The following is a 16,133-nucleotide window of genomic DNA, read 5'->3' as shown; positions in this document are numbered from 1 at the left end:
GGGGGTTTTTAGGACCCGGAAGTCCCAGGGCTAAACCATGACTGGATGGATGTCAGACAGGAAGAGCAGGTTGGAGTAGGAACTGTTTATCAGTCCCCAGTCTTCCTTCCTGGCCAAAGTGAACAGAGGCCCCCCTAGAGGTCTTGGGGCTGCATGACCTAGAAGGGAAGACCCGAGAAAGGCTTAGTCTTGTGCCTGGAGGTAAGCTACGGTTGTGACCAGGAAGAGAGGTCAGGAGGCCCTGGGGATGAATATCTGAGTGAGGAAGGCTTACACTTGTTCCGACTCATCTACTTCCAACTGGGACAACCTGCGCCAGTCATGTCACCCTTCTGCGCTTCATCTGCAGTTTTCATCTGTAAAATGGGCGTTATCAACAACTCCAGACTGGGAGGTGGATATGAGGTCATCGGCGGGGCCTGGTGCTTGGGAACCTGCAGGGGGCAGTACGGGAACCCTGGTCCCAGGAGGGCCGGGTGGGGCCTGTCCTCGCCCCGCGCCGGCTCCTCGGGTACCCTTCGGCAGGTCTCCGCTCTGTGCGCGCTTCGGTGCCCAGGCCGGGCGGGGTGCCAGAGTGGGCCGGGCTGCGCGCTGGCTGGCTGGCGGAGGCGGGCTAGACGCGCCGTGCCGAGCGAACCAGGGACGCTGGGAGCCAGCGGGAGACGCCGGCTTCCACCGCTCCGGGCCGCGGCGACGGGCACCAGGGCCTGGGCAGCCTGGGTAAAGGCCTAGCTGGCTCGATCACTCCTCCGGTCCCCGCTTGGGCGGCTGCGATGAGCCCCGGAAGCAAGAGTCGGGGTGCTGGGTCACGGGAGCGGGCAAGTGGCATTTGGGAGTTCTGCCGGAGCTTGGGCGCTCGCTGATTGTGGGCCTGCTGGCAGCTTCACTTTGCTCCCCGAAGCCAAGTGCAAGTGGGAGAGCTGTTGGTGGGGAAGCTCTGCGCCTTCTTGTCGCACTCCTTCTTTTGATGAGTGCCGTGACCACTGTTTGATTAGAGAATTATCCTAAACCCTGTGTGTCTTATCTTGACTCCGTGGACCTGGGGCTGATGCCAGTCCTGAGATTTGCCGGGTTTTCAGGACCTTTCCCTAACTCTGGGACTCCTGTTGCCAGCCCAGTCAACACCCTAGCCAGCTCCTGCTCCGGCTACCCCTGCCAAAGCAGGTTGTTCAATGCAGCCACTTCCCAAGTTTGCCCCCTTTCAGCCCCAGTGTCAGTGAGGGAGGCCACGACAGAGTAGGGGCACAGGCATGTCAAGGAGCGGAGGGGGACCGAAGATACTCGGGAGAGAGTACCTTGAGCAGAATCTTCAAGAGTGTCTGGGATTCTGATAACGGAGATGCTAAGCAAAATGTCTGAACTAAGTTAGGAAGGTCAGAGCAAGAATCCTGTCGTCCTGGAGGACGGACGAGGAGAGGGCTGGGGGCAAACCTAGACGAATAGCTTCTGTGGGCCTGGGATTGTAGCTGTTAAGTAGCATACGTGTAGGGAGTTGATTTCTGCAGGGAATGCGTTATTGGAATAGGCCAAGAGTGAAGGCACAGAGGTCTTGAGGAAGTGGGGTTCTGTGAGGTCCGGAGGGATCTAAATAAGTTCTGAGATGAAGAAGTTGAGGGGCTGGCACACAGTAGTAGGGAGGGATCTGCAGGGCTGTCTCCTACCCGAAGGAGAAGAGGGGCAAGGGTTCGAATAAAAAGCCAGGGAATACAGTGTGAATCCAGGGTTTGGAGGAGCTCTGTAGTAAAGTAACCGGAGGAGGGGGGCTGATGAGGCCAGGTTGGCCCGGGTGAAGTGGGAGGCAGAGGCAGCACATCCTTATGTCAAGCCGGAAGTTCATTCACACATTCATTTATTATTTATGCCAGCCTTAAAGGCAGCTTACATAAAAGTCAGAGGATAAAGTGATAAAACCATTAAAACTCAGCCAAGGGGATCTGATGGCTGGGACACAAAGGCAGAAGGAAGTGAATAATGATGACTGGGGGAAAATCTAGGCTCAGAAAAGGCGCTGGAAGTGAGCACAGGTCTCCCATCTGAGCTTGCTGGCAGGCAAGCAAAATAAAACCTAAAAGCAGATGATTGGGCTGGAACTCTGGACAAAGGCAGCTGTGAAACCTCAGCAGGGAGGCAGGAGTTGGTAGGAGATGAAACGGAATCATTCAGGCTGGGATTATCCTTGCTGAGGAGAGCTAGAAGCTAGGCTTCAAACACATGCTGATATCTGAGGACAGGCTCAGCTTCCCTTGGGAGAGGGTCCCTTCTTAGATGCTAAGGATATAAGGATAAGGGTTGGAGAGGGAGTGTGTGTGTGTGTGTGTGTGTGTGTGTGTGTGTGTGTGTGTGTGTGTGATGTGGGATGTTTGAGGGGCCACCTGGTGGTGATGGCCATACATTCATACTATTGTTTTGTTTTTCAATTTACATTATTGGTTTTTTTGTTTGTTCTTAAATTTTTCTTTCTTTCTTTCTCTTTCTTCTTCTTTTTCCTTCCTTTTGGTTTTCGAGACAGGGTTTCTCTGTGAAACAGTCCTGGAACTCACTCTGTAGACCAGACTGACCTTGAACTCACAGAGATCCTCCTACCTCTGCCTCCCAAGTGCTGGGATTAAAGGCGTGTGCCACCACCTCCTGGCAAGTTTTTCTTTTATACATTTATTTATTTGTTTATTGTGGGGATGTAGAAACAAAGGTCAGAGGACAACTTTCAGGAGTAGTTCTCTCCTTCTACCCAGCGGGTTCCTGGAATTGAACTCAGGTCCTCAGGCTTGCTAGCAGGAGCCTTTACTCACTGAATCGTCTTGCCAGACCCCTTCACAACATTCTTTTTTCAGGGGAACAGGAAAGAAGGCGCTTCTAATTGTTCCAGGCTCCAACTTTCCTAGGATGAGGTGGGGCTGCCATTTGTCCAGGACCTCTTGGGGCTCAGGTCTGGGAAGAACACCCCCGCTATCAGGTAAGCAGGAAGCTTGGGTTTGTTTTGATGCTAAGGGTAAGGGTTGGAGAGGGGGGGGAGTGTGTGTGTGTGTGTGTGTGTGTGTGTGTGTGTGTGTGTGCTAAGGGTAAGGGGAACACCCCTCCTTTCTGCTTTCTAGGTCCAGATGGTACTTCCAAAAAAGCAGGGACCCAGACATGAGGTGCGCTAGTCCCAGCTCTGCGGTACCATAGCTGGTGTCCTTGGGCATGCCACCTCACCTCCCAGAGCCTCTTTTTCCCCGTCTTAAGACAAAGGAGCTGAGCAGGCCCCTTCTAGCTATATCAATCTGGTTTTTCATCCAAGACGTTAGCTGCGTGTTGGCTGTGTACCAGACTGTGGGTTAGGTTCTTGGTATATAATTTGTGAATAAAACCAGATATGAGCTTGCGCTCATAGAGGGGAAATGGATGATAATCAAATAATCATATGGCTAAATAGAAGATTATGTAATAACTGCTATTTAGGATAGCACATGCTACTATAAGAGTAAATAGGAGTGGGATTTGATGTCAATGTTGGGGTGTGTATTAGTGGGGAGATGTGGATGGGAGCTGCAGGTGCTGCCTCTTTCTTCTTTCTGTAGATGAGCAGATCTCCTTCCTGACCCACTGGAGTTGGCTGTTTAAAGGGGTGCATCACCTTGGGCCCCCTAGGTGAGACCTGGATATATCGTGCCTCAGAACGCAGATGGACATAGCTCAGGAGATGGGAACGGTCAGAATGTGCTATTGTGATCCCCTGGGAGAGAGGGTGGGAAGGTAGGGAGGCAACTTCCAGGGATCTAGAGGAAGTTGGCCTAGGTCATGGAGGTACATAGAATAATGGGAAGTGGGACAGATCTAGCAGAGGCCAGTCTGAGTCCCAGGCAGGCAGCGATTAGGGCTGGAAGGGCCAGGTCTTGATCCTTGGGAACGGTAAGAGTTCGGGTCTCATCTTAGAAAATGCAGACTGGACTGGACTGAGCCCATGCCAGGGTTGAGCTCAGTTCTAAACCCCAGATCATCCTATGTCTTTGCTCACAGGACCTTTATCCGTCACCATGGAAACTCAGCAGACAGTGTTCCCCCACCAGGGAGGCATGGACAGCTGTTCAGGAGCATCTCTGCTACTGGTAAAGGAGGGGTGTGGAGAGGAGAGGGAGCATGAGGGAGGCACAGGGGATCCACTGCTGTCATCTACTGGTGGTCTCTCCCTCCGTGTCCCTTCCTCCCATCACCTGTGCATCGCTGATGCTGTGCACATGGACCATACACAAAGCACTTACAGAGATGCTCTCTCCCTACCTTCAGCTCGGGTCCAGAAAGTCAGGAAGCCAGTCAGCCCAGGCTCTGCATAATTCATTCAGAGGCCCCCTATTTTCTGTCATGGGGCTTATAAACCTTCCGAGTCATCTCTTGGTTAAGGGAGTTCTATGTGCCCACGCCACAGTGGGCTCCTGTATCCCTGAGTTCTCTGCGTTGACTCCCTACCCTGACCTACAGCCCCCCTGGCTGGCCCGGAGAGCTAGCATCTCCAGTCCCTTGCCTTGACCCATGTCCTTTGCTTTCTCATCCAGAAGCTATCCAAAGGCATCGCCGGAACCTCATGGAGTGGTTTAGCCGGCTGCCCAGAGAGGAGCGTCAGTTTGGACCAACCTTTGCTCTAGACACGGTCCATGTTGACCCTGTGATCCGCGAGAGCACCCCAGATGAGCTGCTTCGCCCGTCCGCAGAGCTGGACACAGGGCACCAACGACCCCAGGCTGGGCTGCCCCCACTGGCCCTGTCCCAGCTCTTTGACCCAGATGCCTGTGGGCGCCGTGTGCAGACCGTGGTGCTGTATGGGACCGTGGGTACTGGCAAGAGCACATTGGTACGCAAGATGGTCCTGGACTGGTGTTACGGGAGGCTGCCGGCCTTTGAGCTGCTCATCCCCTTCTCCTGTGAGGATTTGTCATCCCTGGGCTCCACCCCAGCTTCCTTGTGCCAACTTGTGACCCAGCGTTACACACCCCTGAAGGAGGTGTTGCCCCTGATGACCGCTGCCGGATCCCGCCTGCTCTTTGTGCTCCATGGCTTGGAGCGTCTCAACCTTGACTTCCGGCTAGCAGGCACAGGGCTTTGTAATGACCCAGAGGAACCCGGGGCACCAGCTGCCATCATGGTCAACCTGCTGCGCAAGTACATGCTTCCTGAGGTGGGTCGCCCCTTAACCTGCTCCATAGGGAAGTTTATGTTCTTGGCCTACGTAGTTGTTGTATAGAATAGTACCTAGGTTAGTTCACCCCTGGCCCCTCCACTTCCTAAATGGGTGACCCTGAGCAAGTCATTTCCCTTCCCAAACGTCTGTCTCCTTCTGTCCTTGTTCTGCGTGGGTTAAATGAGTAGGTAATCATTACTGATATTAATACTTTTTTGGGAAAGTTTCTCACTGTGTAACTCTGACTGACCTGGCACTCACTATCTATATCAGGCTGACCTTGAACTCACAGAGATCTATCTGTCTCTGCCTCCCGAGTGCCTTTCTTTTCCTTTTTTGGTTTTTCAAGACAGGGTTTCTCTGTGTTACAGCTCTGGCTGTCCTGGAACTCACTTTGTAGACCAGGCTGGCCTTGAACTCACAGAAATTCTCGTGCCTCTGCCTCCCGAGAGCTGGGATTAAAGGCGTGCACTACTACCACCTGGCTGACAATCAGGTTTCTTGAGATGTAGAAGTTTCTCTCTTAACCTTTAACCATATCCTTCCCAGGCCAGTATTCTGGTAACCACCCGGCCCTCTGCCATTGGCCGTATCCCTAGCAAGTATGTGGGCCGCTATGGTGAGATCTGTGGCTTCTCTGATACCAACCTACAGAAGCTCTACTTCCAGCTCCGCCTTAACCAGCCCGATTGTGGATACGGTGCAGGGGGTGCAGGTGTCTCAGCCACACCAGCTCAGCGGGACAATCTGATTCAGATGCTGTCCAGAAACCTGGAGGGGCACCATCAGATTGCTGCTGCCTGCTTCTTGCCTTCCTATTGCTGGCTTGTCTGTGCGACCTTGCACTTCCTCCATGCTCCCACACCTGCTGGTCAGACCCTGACAAGCATCTATACCAGCTTCCTGCGTCTGAACTTCAGCGGGGAAACACTGGACAGCACCCATCCCTCCAATTTATCCCTGATGGCCTATGCAGCCCGAACTATGGGCAAGTTGGCCTACGAGGGGGTGTCATCCCGAAAGACCTACTTCTCTGAAGAGGATGTCCGTGGCTGCCTGGAAGCCGGTATCAAGACAGAGGAGGAAATTCAACTGCTGCAGATCTTCCGACGGGACGCCCTGAGGTTTTTCCTGGCCCCATGCGTGGAACCAGGACACCTGGGTACCTTTGTATTCACAGTGCCTGCTATGCAGGAGTACCTGGCTGCCCTCTACATCGTGCTGGGCTTACGAAAGACAGCCCTGCAGCGAGTGGGCAAAGAAGTGGTCGAGGTTGTGGGCCGTGTTGGGGAGGATGTCAGCCTGGTACTGGGCATCGTGGCCAAGCTGCTGCCCCTGCGGATTCTGCCTCTGCTATTCAACTTGCTCAAGGTAAAGGTCCCTGCCCCCAAACACACACACACACACACACACACACACACACACACACACACACACACACTCTCTCTCTCTCCTTGCTCCTTCCTCCCAGGATTCCAGACTACCTCATGATCAGTACGCACTTCTTGCTCTTCTCCCAGCGGGGAGAGGCCGCCTCTTGCATACATAGGAATCCTCTGGAAATTTGGCTTTTAGTGGAATTGAGGTATAACGAATGTGGAGAAAGAAGCCACAGGAAGGCTTGGGGGATAAAAGGGGGATTGAGGTTACAGGAACTTTTGAAACAATCCTACATGGATTCCTAACAAGGATTTCTTTTTGTTATTATTTTTTTCTTTTTCCTGCTGCTGGGAAGCAGGCTGGGTCATTGCAATCTAGTTTGCAGGCCCAGAAACAACTTTTTTCTTTTCTTTTCTTTTTGTGGTGCTGGAGATTGAACCCATAGTCTTGCACGTGCTAGGCAAATGTTCTACCACTTAGCTACATCCCCAGTAACCCTAGGCCCAGAAACTCAATTGTGTCTGCTCCTTCAGAGGCGATTAGGCCCCAGGAGCAATGACTCATCCTAACTCAATCACTGGAGACAGGTTATAAGGCAGACGCCATTTATTCATTTGTACTGGGAGGATGGATGACATAGGTAATTGGTTTAGGACAGTCCATCCTGGGTGCAGGTCCACCAGCCAACAGGCCTGAGGGCAATGCTGTGAGCTGGGCAGATGTGGGGATGTTCCTGGGGGATGGAGGGAGTCAGTCTTGCTGATGTCTGCCGGATGCTTCACTGCTTCTTCCTGTGTTTGCAAATCAGCCCTAGAGGTCTGGAGATGAAACACTGCTCCAATCTCTTTTTATATCTTGAAGAAACTGGGCTGGACAGATGGCTCAATGGCTAAAATGCTTGCAGTGAGCATGAGGATTCAGTTTGGATCTCCAGAACCCATGAAAATGCTGAATAATTGTGGTGGGCTACCCATAATTCCACCTCAGAAGACTAAGACACAGGATCCCTAGAGCAAGCTGGATAGTGAGCGCTCAGTCTGATTGAGAGACTTTGCCCCAAAGAATAAGGTGAAAGGGTGATTGAGGATGACTCCTGGGATCAATCGCGGGCTTCTGCACACACACACACACACACACACACACACACACACACACACACACACACATGCACTCTCACACTCCTTCTCTTCTTTCTGATCTGGGAGTTGGGTCCAGAGCCCTACACATGTCTGGCAATGCTCTACCACTGAACTACATCCTCAGCCCTCTTCATGATGATCCCATCGATTCAGCTTCACACGATGGTATTTTCTGGTCTTGTTCCCAGATTAGTATTGAGTACTATCACTTCTGTGGCAAGAACCTGACATTTGAAAAATGAACAATAAGCTAGGCAGTGGTGGCACACACCTTTAATCCCAGCACTCGGGAGGCAGAGGCAGGCGGATCTCTTGAGTTTGAGGCCAGTCTGGTCTATAGAGTGAGTTCTAGGACAGCCGTGGCTACACAGAGAAACTCTGTCCTGAAAACCCCCCAAAACAAAAAAAAGAAAGAAAAAAAAGGGGAAATGAACAATAATGGAGACATCAGAGAAGGTGCTATCAAACAACCTCATGTGTCTTTGCAGGGACGGAAGGTGACATAGCAAACCTCCCCACATGTAACTCATTTCTTTGCCAAATATTTCAGTACTTGCCGCGCACCGGGCAATGTGTTAGGTTTGTTGGAGCAATCAGTTAATGACTCTGCAGGTTCTTGCCTCTTCTGGTTTTAGACCAAACACAAAAGTCAGCAGCATGTCTACACAATGAAAAATGATAAATGCCGATAAGAAAAGTCCTGATGTTCTAAGAGAGAGAGAGATGTACCTGGTTTGAGCAGTCAGGAAAGCCTTCTGGAAGAGCATTTAAACTGATTTCTGTAGGATGAGCCAAGAGAACAATTGGGGTGGCAAGCAGCAAGCAGCATCATGGAGGCTCAGCACTGCGAGGAAGACAAGAAAAGCTGAAAGGGAGGGAGCACGGGAGCAGGGGTGGAGGCTTCGGATGAGGGCACTGGGGTTGGCAGGGCCTGTCACACAGGACCACGGAGCAGCAGGAGCCACATCCGTCATGGCTGCTGGGATGATCAGGACGTTGAAAGTGTTGATATATTTATAACACCCAGCCTGGTCTCCAACCGAGTGGCTGAAAGTCAGCCCCGTGCATCTGCTGTCTGTGCATGCATCCTACTGCAGATTGCAGATGTTAGAACCAGATGTAGTGGCGTGTGTTTGTAATCCTAGCCCTTGGGAGGTGGAGGCAGGGGGATCAGGAGTTCAAAGTCATCTTAAGCTGGATAGACATTCCAGGTCAAGCCTGGGACACAAGACCCATCTCAAGAAGAAGACAAGAAGAAGATGAGGAGGAGGAAGAACAAGGGCAAGAAAATACGTGACCAACAGGGCTAGTGGCACCTGCCTCTAATCTCAGGACCCTGGACGTTAAACCAGGAGGACCTTGAGGTCAAGGCTAGTGTGGACTCCAACAGTAAGAGCCTGTCTTTGTTTGTTTGTTTGTTTGTTTGTTTGTTTGTTTTGAGACAGTATTTCTCTGTGTAGCCCTGGCTCTCCTGGAACTTACTCTGTAGACCAGACTGGCCTCGAACTCAGAGATCCACTTGCCTCTGCCTTCTGAGTGCTGAGATTAAAGGCATGCACCACCACCACCTGGCAAGAGCCTGTCTTTAAAAAAAAAAGAAGCCGGGCGGTGGTGGCGCACGCCTTTAATCCCAGCACTCAGGAGGCAGAGCCAGGCAGATCTCTGTGAGTTCGAGGCCAGCCTGGGCTACCAAGTGAGTTCCAGGAAAGGCGCAAAGCTACACAGAGAAACCCTGTCTTGAAAAAACAAAAATAAATAAATAAATAAAAATTAAAAAAAAGAAAAATAAAAAAAAAGATAGAGGAAAACATTTGAAAAAAGGTTGTAGAGAGCTGTAGAGATGGCTCAGAAGTTAAGAGATCCTTTTGCCCCTGCAGAGGACCTGAGTTCAGTTCCCAGCACCCATGTTGGATGGCTCACTACCATCTATAACTCCAGCTCTGGGGAGGCCCAACCCCCTCTGGCCCCTTCAGGAGCCTGCATTCATGTGCACACACCTACATGCATACATACAATTAAAAATAAAATGAATCTTTAAAAGCAATGCAAGGGACTAGGCAGATGGCTCAGTGGTTAAGAGCACTTGTTCTTACATATTCCATTTCCAGCACCCACATGGTAGCTCACAACCATCCATAACTCCAGTTCCAGAGGATCCAATGTCCTCTTCTGACCTCCGCAGGCACCAGACATGCACATGGTGCACATACATACCTGCAGACGAAACACCCATGCACATAAAATGAAAAATAAAATAATTTTAAATAATGCAGCTGGGGGCTGTGGCTCCGTAATTGAGCATGTGCTTAACATGTGTGAAGCCTTGGGCTCAATCCTCAGCACTGCCCACACAAAAAAGTATCTGTCTTAAACACATATAGGTTTTTTTTTTTCAACACAATATAGTACTGTTTATCTAGCATAAATAAATACCATATAACCATTCTGTACTTAGCATTTACATTGTATTGTGTTGTAAATAGTCCAGAGATTCTTTAGTATACACTTAGGTGTGCATAGACTATATCCAAGCACTCATTTTACATAAGGGACTTGAGCATCCAGGCATATCTGATATCCACAAGGGATTCAGAACTGGCTACCTGTGGAGGGACAACTGTGTGTGTATTTCTTCCTCCCCACCACCTCCTGGACTAGAAAATGCTTGGGGAGAAGAAAGAGGTCCCTAACATCTGGACTGTGAAACAAGTGTTTGAGAGATGACCCTAGAAAAGTCAATTTGGGGCCAGATTATGAGAAGTTTCCTATTCCCGGCTAAATGTGTGGAGTTTGCCTCACAAGCAGCAGGGAGCCACAGAGGGTGTCTCACCAAGGAGGAGTTGCGGGTTCTGGCAAACGGTGTTGTGAGTTCAAGGGGAGATCCCAAGGTTAGGACAGTTGGAGGGAGAGCGGCTATCTTGAACTGAGTTTTGAAGGCTGATTGGATGTGTGGAAGGCCACACCCTGCCCCCCCCATGCTTCTTTTGCAGGTGGTCCCACGAGTGTTTGGGCGCATGGTGGGTAAGAGTCGGGAGGCGGTGGCCCAGGCCATGGTGCTGGAGATGTTCCGGGAGGAGGATTACTACAATGACGATGTTCTGGATCAGATGGGGGCCAGCATCCTGGGTGTGGAGGGCCCCCGGCGCCACCCAGACGAACCCCCTGAGGATGAAGTCTTTGAGCTCTTCCCCATGTTCATGGGGGGACTTCTATCCGCCCACAACCGGGCGGTGCTGGCTCAGCTTGGCTGCCCCATCAAGAACCTGGATGCCCTGGAAAATGCCCAGGCCATCAAGAAGAAACTGGAGAAGCTGGGTCGGCAGGTGCTGCCCCCCTCAGAGCTGCTTGACCATCTCTTCTTCCACTATGAGTTCCAGAACCAGCGCTTCTCGGCCGAGGTGCTCCGCTCCCTGCGCCAGCTCAATCTAGCCGGTGTGCGCATGACACCCCTCAAGTGCACCGTGGTAGCAGCTGTACTAGGAAGTGGAAAGCACCCTCTGGATGAGGTGAACTTGGCTTCCTGTCAGCTGGATCCTGCTGGGCTACACACTCTCATGCCTGTCTTCCTGCGTGCCCGGAAACTGGGGTGAGGACTAATCCTTAGGTGCAGGCATGAAGGGAAGAGAGGGTTGAATAGGAAGCGCGGAAGAGAAGGTGCCAGAGGCCAAAGGAGTGAGTGAAGGGTCAGGGGACGTTTAGGAGTCTGCTTTCTGTTGCTACTATAACAGAAAGCTAAGCCTAATCCCAGAATTCAAAAGACGGAGGCAGGAGGAGTGCTGTGAGTTTGAGTTCAGCTTGAGCTACACTGTCAGTTCCCAGCCAGCCTGGGCTACATAAGACCTTGTCTTGTCTCTTGGGGCTGGAGAGACGGCTCAGTGGTTAAGAGCACTGGCTGCTCTTCCAGAGGTCCTGAGTTCAATTCCCAGAAACCACATGGTGGCCCTCTTCTGGCGTAAAGGTGTAAATGCAGATAGAGCACTCTTACATAAAATAAATAAATCTTAAGAAGGAGAAGGAGAAGGAGACCTTGTCTTAAGAAGAAAGAGAGGGAGAGAAGGAAATAGCTGTGTGTAGAGAAGGCCAGGCACATGGATAAACCTTGCCCAACAACAACCCACTCTGGTGGGAACCAAAGCCCTCCAAGTCCAGCTAATCCACTCCAAGTGCAGACCCCCTACTGATCCTCAGTCAGGCTTCATCTATCAAGGTTCGACCTTGCTACAATACAACCGCAAACCTCCACCTCATGTCCCTGGGCACAGCAGACCACAGCTGGGTGGGATGGAGAAGGTGTGGGCAGAGGTGACGGGGGAACAGCGTGAGGGAAGAAAAGTGGAGCTGGCAGGAAGCAGGCTGGTGAGAAAGGGGCACAGTCCACAGGAAGACTGCATGCTGATCTGCTTTCTTGGTCTCTCCGCTCCGGCCACCTTCTACTCCAGGTTGCAACTCAACAGCCTGGGCCCCGAGGCTTGCAGGGACCTCCGAGACCTGCTGCTGCACAACCAGTGCCAGATCACCACGCTGCGGTGAGTGTCAGTGGCCGGACGGAGGCTCTGGCTCTTCCCATGGCCTCCGACATGGTGAGCACCCTGCCTCACAAACATGGCCGGCACAGGCCTGCACAGGCCTGCCCTGACTCTCCCTGGCTCTCGAAAAGAGGTTGTCTGGGCCCTGGCTGGCTTCCTGCCCAGGTCCATTACAAGCACCAGAAAGGAGCAAGGTGGAGGAGATACATGCCCTCAACCCCAGCAGTCAGGAGGCAGAGACAGGCAGATCTCTGAGTTCAAGGCCAGCCTGGTCTACAGAGCGAGTTCCTGCAGGGTCTACAGGACAGACAGGGCTACACAGAGAAATTCTGTCCCCCCCCCCAAAAAAAACAAACAAACAAAAAATAAATATAAAGAAAGGAGCAAGGAAGACACCAGGAGTGGGTGCTAAGAAAGCCTTTCTCCTGGCTAATATTAGCCTAGGGGACAGGAAAGCTGCGGTAATTCCTGGGCCAGTTGCCTGGCAACAAAGCCACTGTTCCCTGCAGACCCACCATAATGCTGGATACTCTCTAGATGCTCCCAAGGTGCTGGCTGATTTCCTAGGAAGCCAGATGCCTGGGGGTCCTGGTTTCTGATTAGAATCAGAAGTGAAGGAGCAAGAGGAAAGGGGGCTGAAGGGGACTCCTGATGAGGTGGCTCAGGAGGTCGAGGTGGCCGCTGCCAAGCCTGACAAACTGAGTTTAATCCCCAGGACCCACAAGTTGGCTTGAAGGAAAGAGCTGGTTCTCACAAATTGTCCTCTGACCTCCATAGCCTCCTCCCTCACCTCACCCCCCACAGGCACACAGGCACAAAATAAGTACAAATAAATAAAAATAAAAATAAAAAGGAGGGGCAGGGAGAGTCAGGAAGCAAGAGGAATAGAAAGGAGAGGGAAGAGAAGCCTGCTTCCCCTCACTCCCCATCCTGGGCAGGGGCCACTCCTCATTTCACTGTCCCTTCTCCTGGGCCTCATTTCTGTGTTCAGGCTGGCCTCCAACCCAGACAGACGTGCCCCCTTTGGCCAAAATCCCAACACTCAGCTTGGGCACCTCCAGTGCTCCGCCCGTCCCCCCACCACTGGCCTTGCTTGTCGCCCTTAGGCTGTCCAACAACCCAGTGACAGCAGCAGGCGTGGCCTCACTGATGGAGGGGCTGGCAGGGAACACCTCGCTGACACACCTGTCCCTGCTGCACACCGACCTTGGAGACGAGGGGCTGGAGCTGCTGGCTGCCCAGCTGGACCGCAACAGGCAGCTGCAGGAACTGAACGTGGCCTACAACGGTGCCGGTGATGCAGCAGCCCTGGCCTTGGCCAAGGCTGCTCGGGAGCACCCTTCTCTGGAGCTGCTGCAGTAAGTCCCGGGCTGATCTTATCCCCCCACCCAGGCCCCAACCCCGCTTTTTCTGTTTCTTCAGTATGTTCTTCCCACCCAGGGGGTGCTCTGGACCTGAGCCTGCTGTCTGTGTTCCCTTTCTTATCCTGGTTTACCCAGTGCCGAGCCAACCCAAGTCCTCTGTGATTGTCCCTTAACCTGCTCTGATTCCCTACCACCATTTCTCCTAGGGACGCTGTCCCTGATCACACTAAATGTTTCCATTGGCTTCTACCTCCGTCTCTGGCTTATTGCAGGTTCTTTTTGGGATGCTAGAGAGTGAACCCAGGGCTTTGTGCATGCTAAGCACTCTACCAGCTGAGCTACATCCCCATCTCTTATTACAGACACTTGGCCCCTCCCACCCAGCAGCCTGAAGGGAGTTATAAGGCTTTCTGGCTCTCTGCCTCTCCGCCTTGGGCCTTCTCAAAATGACATCCTTCCATCCCTTTCCCGACAGCCTCTACTTCAATGAGCTGAGTTCAGAGGGCCGCCAGGTCCTGAGGGACTTGGGGGGCTCTGGTGAAGGAGGTGCCCGGGTTGTAGCCTCACTGACAGAAGGAGCAGCGGTGTCTGAATACTGGTCAGTGATCCTTAGTGAAGTCCAGCGCAACCTCAACAGCTGGGACCCGGCTCGGGTCCAGAGCCATCTCAAGCTGCTCCTTCGGGATCTGGAAGATAGCCGAGGCGCCACCCTTAATCCTTGGCGCAAGGCTCAGCTGCTTCGAGTGGAGAGCGAGGTCAAGACCCTTCTGGAGCAGCTGGGAGGCTCTGGGTGCTGAGACAGTGACAACTGTGACCTAGCTGTGGGACCACTGGCCCCCAAACCCTTCCCTTTATGGCTTGCTGGCATTCACAACTCCTTCCAGAAAGATCTGCAGTCAAAGCAATGGGCACAACTGTGCTGCTCCGGCCCACGACAAGTCCAGCGAGGACCCCAAGCTAGACTTCCCAAGGTCAAATATAGTGAGCTGATGCTTGGATATGGAGGATGTCACCTCTTCTTTTGCCTAGAAGGACTAAGAAGACTATGACATACGTGTGACAAATTGCCCTGTGGCCCCACCACCGACCTTGCCTCTCCCTCCTCTGATTGTGTTACCAAGGGGCACACCTCTCATGTGTGCCGTGCTGGCGGTTCTGCCATCCAGCAGATGTACTGGATGGCTTCCCGTTCCTGCCTTATGCTCACCTCTGGACACAAAATGCCCTCACGTGGTGCTTTTCCCAGTCTCATGTGCCCTCAGCTGCACAGGTGTCAATGGTTCCAAGGCCACTAGGGATAAGTGTACCTGCCTCGCTGCTATTAAAAAGCTGTGTGTCTTCCACTCCCTGAGGTCTCCTCTTCCTTGCCTGGTGATTCCAAGAAAGGGTTAGTCTGGTTTACCTTCTGCTGAGGATAGTTACTGGCCACTAGACTCAGAGGCAGTAGAATTGCTGGATTTTTTAGTACAGATGCCTGGGCTCTGGCAGCCCTAACAAGCTGAGCTTTGCCACTAATCCTCAATAAACTATTTAAAAAGAGAATAGTGAAAAAGCAGGGAAAGGCTGGAGAGATGGTTCAGCAGGTTTAGAACTGTCGCTGTTCTTCCAGAGGACAGGAGTTGAATTCCCAGCAACCCACATGGTGGGGGAGCTCACAACTACTTGTAACTCCAGCTCCAGGGGGCCCCACACCCCCTCCTGACCTCTGTGGGTGACACACACACTCTCTCCCTCTCTCACATCACACATGAATAAACATACCACACACACACACAAATTTTTTTGAGACAGGGTTTCTCTTGTTTGTTTTTGCTCTTTGGGGGGCCTGCCACCCAGCTCCCAAATAAATGACACATGGAGACTTATTCTTAATTATAAGTGTCCGGCCTTAGCTTGGCTTGTTACTAGCCAGCTTTCCTTAACTTAAATTATCGCATCTACCTTTTGCCTCTGGGCTTTTCCCACTCTCTTACTTCTGTAAATCTTTTTTTTTTTTTTTTGGTTTTTCGAGACAGGGTTTCTCTGTGTAGCTTTGCGCCTTTTCCTGGATCTCACTCTGTAGCCCAGGCTGGCCTCGAACTCACAGAGATCCGCCTGGCTCTGCCTCCCGAGTGCTGGGATTAAAGGCGTGCGCCACCACCGCCCGGCAACTTCTGTAGATCTTACTCTTACTCTGTGGCTTGCTGTTGTAGCTGGGTGGCTGGCCCCTGGAGTCTTCCTCTTTCCTCTCTCCTTCTTTGATCTTTCTTCTTCTTCCCAGATTTCTCCTATTTATCCTTTCTGCCTGCCATCCCCACCTATCCTTTCTCCTGCCTCACTATTGGCCATTCAGTTCTTTACTAGACCATCAGGTATTTTAGACAGGCACAGTAACACGGCTTCACAGAGTTAAACAAATGCAACATAAACAAAAGTAACACACCTTAAAACAATATTCTACAACAGGTTTCTCTGTGAGCCCTGACTGTCCTGGAACTCACTCTGTTGACTAGGCTGGCCTCAAACTCACAGAGATCCACCTGCCTCTGCCTCCCAAGTGCTGGGATTAAAGGCGAGTACCACCGCCTCCTGT

The 16,133-nt window shown here is 52.0% G+C and overlaps 1 protein-coding gene across 4 annotated transcripts; it reads left to right on the top strand.

Annotated features, from left to right (window-relative positions):
• Positions 1 to 82: 82 nt before the first annotated feature.
• Positions 83 to 14,907, top strand: Nlrx1 (NLR family member X1). 4 transcript variants are annotated; one of them, XM_052757851.1, is made up of 10 exons: positions 83 to 201; positions 2,832 to 2,953; positions 3,558 to 3,627; positions 3,997 to 4,085; positions 4,530 to 5,149; positions 5,702 to 6,523; positions 10,662 to 11,257; positions 12,111 to 12,197; positions 13,304 to 13,555; positions 14,037 to 14,907. In XM_052757851.1, exons 2-10 carry the CDS (start codon positions 2,884 to 2,886, stop codon positions 14,356 to 14,358), a joined length of 2,928 nt encoding a protein of 975 aa, XP_052613811.1. In that variant the 5' UTR covers positions 83 to 201; positions 2,832 to 2,883; the 3' UTR covers positions 14,359 to 14,907. The 4 variants fall into 4 exon arrangements, with proteins under 4 accessions (XP_052613811.1, XP_052613805.1, XP_052613784.1 ...); XM_052757845.1 differs by lacking the exons at positions 83 to 201; positions 14,037 to 14,907 and adding exons at positions 457 to 720; positions 13,834 to 14,007; XM_052757824.1 differs by lacking the exon at positions 83 to 201 and adding an exon at positions 458 to 720.
• Positions 14,908 to 16,133: the final 1,226 nt, after the last annotated feature.

Source organism: Peromyscus californicus, unplaced genomic scaffold (assembly GCF_007827085.1).
Source record: "Peromyscus californicus insignis strain IS unplaced genomic scaffold, ASM782708v3 Scaffold_11__1_contigs__length_118956290, whole genome shotgun sequence".
NCBI lineage: Eukaryota > Metazoa > Chordata > Mammalia > Rodentia > Cricetidae > Peromyscus > Peromyscus californicus.
Note: the sequence above shows the minus strand (reverse complement) of the source record. Positions and strands in the feature narration are given on the sequence as shown.